At 40.6% G+C, this 8656-nt stretch overlaps 1 protein-coding gene across 6 annotated transcripts in view; it reads right to left on the bottom strand.

Annotated features, from left to right (window-relative positions):
• Window positions 1-3683: 3683 nt before the first annotated feature.
• AP1G1 (adaptor related protein complex 1 subunit gamma 1) overlaps window positions 3684-8656 on the bottom strand; it is an 89411-nt gene continuing 84438 nt past the window's right edge. For all 6 annotated transcript variants that reach the window (XM_072967682.1, XM_072967681.1, XM_072967683.1 and 3 more), the window contains one exon: window positions 3684-7862. In XM_072967682.1, the coding sequence (XP_072823783.1) occupies window positions 7761-7862 (102 nt within the window). In that variant the 3' untranslated portion in view covers window positions 3684-7760. The remainder of the gene's footprint in view (window positions 7863-8656) is intronic.

Here is an 8656-nt window from a genome sequence, read left to right as displayed (position 1 = left end):
GACGCCGAGCGGAGCCTCGGCTGCGCGCGCGAGCAATCCGCGGCCCCGCCCCCCGAGGCCCATCGGCCCCGCCCCGGGCCCCGCCCCGCCCGCAGCCCCGCGTGCTCTGCGTAGCTGTGGGCCCGGTGCATCACCAGCGCTGCAAGCCGCCTACCGGCGGGCTGGCGGCCACGGACCCTGCGGGCGGAGCCGGCTGCGACCGCAGGGCTGGGCCTCCGCCGTCGGTCGCCCTTGGTTCGGAGGACTGAGGCGCAGGGAGGGTTATTTCCTGCTATCCCAGCCTCCGAAGTATGGGCTGGGTTAGGGGCAAGGGGGGCATCTGCACCTGTTAGTAGTGACTGGAGGACGCTGTCCTCCTCAGAGGGTGGCTCTTGTAACTTACCTCTCCCAGACGTTTCCTCTCTACTTCAAAACTGGCCTGTCACCCTCACTTGCAAAGCCACTGAACGAATTGTTGAGAATACTCAGAGTAGCCAGGTCCTTTCTCTTCCTTATTAGAGATGCTCACGACCTTCTTCAGCAAATTCGACCCCACCTCGTGTACGAAATGTCAACTCGCCTCCAAGCCACGTATTAATTCCCTTTCTCCTCATGTTGTAGAATTATCAGAACTCTGTTCTCTGCTTCAAGCAGTAATGTGGTCTGTGAGCCATTTTATTATCTGCAAGGCTAGTTAAGAAAATCTTTAAAGTTAATTATTTTCTTTGAGTTCCTGCAGTGATAATTTTGTGGCCGACCAATTGACCACATTTGGAGTCAGACAGCCTGATACCAAATTTCAGCTCTACCTCTTATTAGATCTATACCGTTGTGCAAGTTACTTGATCTAAGTAAGCCTTTGGTTCTTAGCTGTGAAATAGAAATTAGTATCTAAGAGTTATTATGAAGATGTTGCGAATACATACAAAGTGCTTACTTAACACATAGTAGTGATTCATAGTAGACATTATAACTCTGAATTTCCAAATTTAAGATACACTCAATTCTTCAGAGTCCTCTTCTTGTTAATTCCACTCTAAATTTTCCGAAGAAACATTCTAGACCTCTGGATTTTTAGGTCTACCCCTCTTACACAGGTGTTGAATCTTCAAGCAACTGGTAAAGAATTAAGTAGAAAAAAAACAAGAATTTCTTGCTCTTTGAATAATTGGTATAAATGGTATCACCTATTATCCATTGCTTCAGCTTGCCTAGTCCAGACCGACTATACATTAAGACTATTTTAACTATAGGTTTAGTGTAAGAGTTTGAGATCTAACAGTGCAGTCTGTGCCTCTCTCTACTATATATATATCCATTTATATACTTTAAATTCCAAGACAAAGTTTGACTCTTACAAAGACTCTGTGTACAAATTATTTCTTCTCTGAAAGTTTGGTCACTGCTTTCTCCCTTCACATGACTTACTTTGTATATACCAAATTCCAATCTCTAGTAATCTTCATTTCTTTGCCTGATTTTAATGAATTAAAAAATGCATTGTCTGTGTGAGTCTGGTGTAAGGTGAAAAAAGCTTTTAGGTTGTCTACCTCCTGGGCTTTCCTTATATCCTGAAATTACTTTCAAGAAAGCTACTCAAAGTACTTGGATTCCCATTTCATTGCTTCCTGGGTAACTTCTCCCAGCGAGAACACTGGTATGTAAGGGATAGGCACCAATATGGAGACAGACGTGGACTAGACCAAGGGCAGACAGGCAGTGGAAAGAATGAAAATATGGTTCAGAATTAAGTGTTCTTAAAAGCCTGTTCCTTGAGGTTTTACATATTACCTGTTCCAGATCTCATGAGCAAAAGCTCTTTATTAATTTATCCCCTGAAGGGGAAGAATCTTGTCCCAGGACCATTATTTGAGTTCATGCTGGGGATTAGCAGAGGTAGTGGATAGGTTTGTTTTTTTGTTTTTTAGTTAATGGTAAAGTGACCTAACGTATCAATTCAGAATATAAGCATATGCTAAAACTTATGTATTTACTACTTGTTCAACAAGAGGACTTGTCCTCTTTTAAAAGGAGAAAAGCTACAAGCCCATGTGTTACAGTGGGTAATTTATGATGCAGCCTCTCTCTTTAGGTCTCCATGGTTTAAGATCCAATTCAGTAAGTGGTGACAACCAGTTGATTCTCAGTTTTCAAATCATGTACTGCCATTAACATTTTATACTGTTTCAAAGGTCACATATTCATGTTTTCCCCCAGTTCAAGGCAGTGTGCATTATGGATGCCAAGGGTTATGTAACCACAATTTCTGGAAATGGTAAACAGCTGAGACTAACCCTAAAAATAAATTCCTCTGGGATTTTTTGTGCAAAAATCCATCTGCCCTCACCGCAGGTTCATCATTACAAAAATCACTGTTTGGATCAAGACAAGAGACAGAGAAGTCATTAGACTCACTACTCTCTGTATTCTTCCTACAAAGCAGCTGTATATACCTCTCCTTCTCCACCTGGAAGGACACACACTGTGGGGGAGGGACATACACACACACACACACACACACACACGTCTGGAGAAGCGCGCGCACACACACACACATCTGGAGAAGCGCGCGCGCGCGCGCGCGCACACGTCTGGAGAAGCAGAGTTCCTGTCTATCAGCTTTTGGTAGAGGAGCCATTACAGTTTACTATGTTGACTTATTTACAGCTAGTTCCCAGTCCTTCAATGATCACCAAGTCACCTTTAGGCCTAAATCCTTTATTGCTACCATAGACTGAGCAGATGGATATTCCTTTTTTTAGTTCCAAATAAACAGGCTGTATTTACCTGGCTTCCAGGTTTGAAGGAATTTTTTTCCTTGAACACTTTTATAGTTTTTGAGTATGAGGAAAATTGAACTAGGGAAGGAAATAGGATGGAAAACACTTAAAAGTGGTAAAAATTAATTTGGTCCTTCTGGATAGAAGTTCAAATTTGAACACTATTCATTGCATTGTTAAGCAAATGTCTGGAGTCTATTACTGGCTAACCTTTTCTATGGTAGCCTTTATATTTTCATCTCATTACATGTAGATGAAGGTGTCAACTAAATTTAATATTAGAAACAAAGATGAATTTTAACTAAGCTGCATATAAAGAAAGATTATAGAAATGTTACTTATCAGATAGCAACAAAGGGCACTTCTGCATAAACCAGATAATTGCCAAGGCCTACACCCCTCTCCTTCTCAATTAGGGGACTATCACACTCTCCCGCTTCTCAATCAAGCGATTGTCAGGGATCATCTGAGTAAAAGAACACATAAAGCTTCCAACTTCCAACCACGCTCACTTCTATGGAAGAGTTCATATAAAATAGATCATAAAATAGAATTTATTTTGGCTGGTCAAGCCTCCCTCTTCCCAGTCACAAATGAACTTCAACAATTCACAAGTAGAAGCTTGTAATAAAGGCCCATGACCACCCCTAATATAAACTTCATCTTGACATGATTTCTTTGCCTTGTTTGAAAATTCACCCACGTGGAGAAGATCAGCATGGAAACAATCACTAGGTAAAATTTCCAATTGCACTTTTAAGTGTCTGTAACTGCAAGTTTTTAAAAAATGTGTTCAAATTCCTCTCCTAGTGAGATTTCTGTGTAAAAGGATTATTAACAGGTCAGGAAGTTTAGCTCAAAGCTCTGGAATAAGAATTCATCCAAGGCTTCTCTAATCCACTTGTAAGAAGTGAGGAAGCAAAATTTAAATCATTAAGTATTGACTTTTTATTATTAGTCACTGTTCATAATTTGTTTCAACCAAAAGACAATACACACAGCAGAATTCTAATGCATCCCATGTAAATGTTTACATCCATTTTATTCTTCACTCGCCTCTAAGACTTATCATTTAATTTTAAATTTTTTTTACATCTCAAAAATATGTCTGCAATAATTAGAACTTCATTAGCTGTCCCACTTGGAAACAGCCTTTTAATATTTTTACAGTAAAGGTGTGATGGGGCTTAATGAAAATGTAACTTACAACATCATGAAAGAAAAGGGACTGTACAGGGACACAGGGAGTTCACAAAGGAAAGAGTTCAGAAGCTCTTTCCCATGAGGCCCCCAAATGGAAAACAAAAACTAAACACACAAAGCACAACAGCAGGTTCCAAAAACAAAAACAAAAAAAAACAAAAACAAAAAAAACCCTCCAACGCTCCATGTTGAAGCCAGAATCAGCCTTGTGGAAGTTCATGAAGCAACTGTGCAAAAGCTGCTTCAGCCTTTTCTTCTGTCTAAGTGTTCCAGGTCCTGAAAACCTGTAGATGGGACCCACTCACTGCTATTGCTTGAAAAAGTTATTCGCTTCCAGTTCTACAAGCAGCCCCACCCTCCTGAGCCACAGCTGGTCAACAAGTGTTCTAAACTTCAGGACTTTCTGAGCAATTCTCTCTTCAGTGATCCTCCCCATTCCCAAACACTTGAGTACACAGACATGTACCGCCTCTGTCTACCAAGCACTAAAGTTCATAAATATCCACTTTTTGCCCTATAGCTCTCTGTTTAGGACAATGTGGATAAAGTACATTCACTAGGAAAAAATATACACAAACTTTCCTTCCCCTAGTTCCCAAGGCCCAAATATTTCCCAATGCAGAAGATAATGAAGTTGAACTTCAACAACAGTTATCCCCTAACTTCCAACTTCTTCTAGAACATGAAAATGGAAAGCATGTTATATAGTAGATGGAAATACTCAAACCTGTTAGTGCTGGACAGTTTTCTTATATGAATGTGACAAACAAGGGGTGCGGACCACAGCTTCAACTCAATGAGAAGGAAGAATCCCCTCCCAAATGTTATACTGAGGAATGTTTCTTTAAGTGAAAAAGACCTTAAAATAAACAGATGATCACTATACACAGCATGAAACATTCCACGACTGTCCAAATCACCTCAAGGTAACAGCACCGGAGCATTGTGGGGGAAGCTTCTCGGGAAGAGCACACTTCCTACAATTTTTTGAGATTACTTAGATGAATTGTCCCTTAGGATTACTGTGGGGGTGGGGAAGGAGTATAGGATACAAACTACTGGAAGGGGGGAAAAATGAGGTAAAACTGCACGTGAAATTGTCAAAGTAAGTGTGCGTAGGCTCACTGCTTATCACCCTGGAGTTATTAAAACAGCCCTGGAAATCATCCTTTCCTCACAATGGCTCTTAAGCTGTAAATCTATCCAAATTTGCTCTCCCTTGAATGGTTATACTAGGGAAAGAAATTAGTGAAATGTGCAAGTATTCATAGAAATTAAGAGAATTCTCCTTTGGCAGCAAGGCCAAGTGAGAGAGAACAAATTGTGATCCTAGAAACTAAGGCACGCTGAAACTTTCAAAGAGCCAATCACTGGAAACAGACTTCACAACCATCAGTAAGTATCGTAGGCAGTTATCTGGCCGCTAGTCCTTGAACATGGTGCTCAGGTTCTCTCTCTGGAATCATTTCATATTCTACACAGCACCCTTTGTGTTAAGGCCATGATTTTTACTCTGTCTAGACAAAGCTGTGGATGATCACATAACTACCTCAAAACACCTTCACCCAAGGAGACGCTTTGTTCCTAGAGTAGACCCTTGCCAGCCCCATTAGCTAGCACTGTCTTATAGCATGGTCTTCAGAATTCTGACATTCAACTCAGTTCAACAAGAAACTTGAGCTGATTAACTATAAATGTAAGGGAGAAAATAAGCCTCAGCCACAAAGAGGAATGTTAGACAAATTCTATTCAAGAAATCCACCAATATTATGTTAACCCTATCATGTTTCACAGCATTAAGTATCCATCCAATGAAATCAGTCTGCAAAGAAATCTTAAAGGCTATTTTTCATTGCACAGGCAGAGCAGTTGTCTGAAACATACACTAGTCCACACTGTCTTTACTGAACACTATGCACAAGATAATATCCTGTTCCTGATTTAGTCAACCATTTACCTGGTAGAGTAAGTTTTAGTAAATCTTGTTCTTACACACCAAAATAAGACCAGAAAGATTCCCCTTTGGAGCCTTTAGTTCAACTCCAGGTTGTAAAACTTTAGGAATAGTCTAGCATCTGATACAGAGCTAGATTTGACAAGACACTGAAGATTTTAAGTCAAGGCTTGGTGAAATAGACGGGGGAAAAAATAGATATCTGAACCCGGGTTTAAGACCAAAGCCAAAGTAGTCCTTATACTGTACTCAATACAGTAATGATTACAAATATTTTAAGCAAGGTGGGCCTGACTTTTCCTTTCTTTAATGTATCAGACAGGCACCTGTGCACCTGAAAGTACACAGTACATTCAACATGTGCCACAGGAGTCACCTTACCTCCTTCCAGCAACTTAGCGTTAAGGTTTGATAATGGTGGGGTCCTTTCTAAAAGTACTGGGCTCTCACTAGTTTAAGAAGCTCCAGACCTCAAGTCTTTATGCAGATATTCATGAGACTGGCTTCTTTCAAGACACCAATTTCTCAGACTTAAGAAAGGATATTCCTACCCTATGGTGTCCATAAGACTTCCTCTGACATGGGGGCAAGGAAGCTACAAGGCTTCATTCCAACACCATAAAGTACAATATAGGAAAGATTTCTTTAACCGTGTGGTCTTTATTTCAGTGCCAGTGTTACAGATACAACACAAATGATCCAGTTAGAAGAAGGAATTCAAACGGAATGCCAAGGTCCAAGCCAGGCTCAGGAAATAAAAAGGGAGGTTTGAAGTAATGGAGAAGATAACTCCAATATGCTCTAGAGTGAGTCTGATACTCTTCCTATAGGCAAAGATGCTTTTGTCAAGGAGTCTGTACTCTAAAATTGGCAAACTCCTCTCTCCACCCATTTATCACAGTTCATCAGGCAAGTTATGGGTTTACGAGAAACTTTAAAATCTGTTGTGGGAACAGGGGCATTAATAACTATTAATATATCTTTTAGAAGTTGTCCACTTTGCACTTTAAGGGGAATCAATTTTGAAAATCACAGAGAGTATTCATGACTACAGCTAAAGAATGGAGAGAAAGGGGAGCTGGAAGAGCCTTGGAAGTTTCTATTACAAATAGAGCACCATATCCTTCATGCCAAATCTCAACAAAAGCTCTTTTTAACTGCATCTGTCCAGTGTTTACAAATAACCTCTCAAGGTCTGACCAGTTCTTGGTAACAAACATACATACACGTGTGTGTCTGTGTGTATACAGCAATGCACAGAAAAGGCTACCAGGAGCCTTATGCCTCTTTCAAACATTGGGGGAACCAGTAGAAAAAGGCAGGGCTCCCTCATGTCCACCATTACATTTCCATTCTGAAGCCAGATGTAAAAAGCGCCTGAAGATGGTAACCCAGCTAGTGAGGAATAAATACCCCACCTTGCCCAGTCCACAGAGAAACACAGTAGAAAGAAGGGGCAACTCTTTGCTGCAGAGACAGAGTGAGTGTTTTCTTGTCATGGATTCCAGTCCTCTCCTCCAGACCAGCTGCTTATTTCTTCAGGGGCCCAGGGAATGTCGATTCTGGCTATAAACGTGGGAGGGGTGGAGAAGTGCGGAAAAAGGAGACGAGGAGGAAGAGTGCAAAGTAGCCTCCAGAAGCAGCCGGCCTCAACAGCGGAGGAGAGGAGATTAGTCTTTAACAATGCTTCAAGGTCGGCAATAACTTTAGGAAAATCCTCCTCAACAGTTCTCTTCAGCTCCTCATGCCCACGGTACAGTTGGGGGGGACTTGCCAGCGATCACAACCTCCTTCCCAGAGTTCCTTTGATTGAGTGGGGTAAGAATGAGAATGGTGCTGGACCCTCACTGCCAGGACTGAGGGGGAAAGTTGTTCACCTCTGCTAGATCTTGCATTGCTGAGCCCTTGTGATTATATGTAAGCTTGATCCGCATTCGCAGCTGTTGCTGTGAAGAGAATAAAACATTCCATACTGAAATAAAACCTCTAGAATCTGTACAGTTCACAAAAAGACTTTTAATCTTAGAGAAAACAAACCATTTTAAAGCAAAACTGTCTCTTAAAAAATGACACACAAACAACAACAAAAACCACCTAGTACTCAAGCTATCAGCCAGCATCATGCAGTCAAGAAGAGAAAACGCATCTTCAGAACACACTGTTGGCTTCAATCCTCCCACCCCATTAATAGGACATAACCACCCCAGAGCATTTTCATAGTAACATTTGCTGAGTGCTTTTCACAAAGATTCAACCCTTGTATCCAATTTCCTAGAAAAATGAGGTTAATATACTCATCTTATGCTCTATATTCAGAGATACTGGTTGCTTTGTCTGTGAAACCTATAGTAAATGTAAGCATTAACTTGTTTGGTTCCCAAGACATTAAAAAAAAAAGTTAACCTATGATAACAGCAGTAATTTTAAGAGAACTTCATTTTAAGTACTTTTTACTTTATGTGGCAGATTTCAAATATTAACGCACTAAAAAAATTTTTACTCTATGTATCAGGCTGTCAAAGGAATTTGTACCTGTGCTATAGATAGATATCCAAAATACAGTGACTAGCAGAGGAGAAGCAAAGTGTTCTAAGAGGAGGAAATCATACTGGTATTTATGAGACACTACTAAAAATCTTTCAAGGTGAAGAAATTCTCTGAACCATTTTCAAAAACTGCTGAAAACTAGTCAATTGATTACTATCAAGTGGAGTCAATTTACTTCTTTGAGAAGATATAA

Source organism: Vicugna pacos, chromosome 9 (genome assembly GCF_048564905.1).
Source record: "Vicugna pacos chromosome 9, VicPac4, whole genome shotgun sequence".
NCBI lineage: Eukaryota > Metazoa > Chordata > Mammalia > Artiodactyla > Camelidae > Vicugna > Vicugna pacos.
The sequence above is the reverse complement of the archived record's forward strand: the minus strand, read 5'-3'. Positions and strand labels throughout refer to the sequence as shown.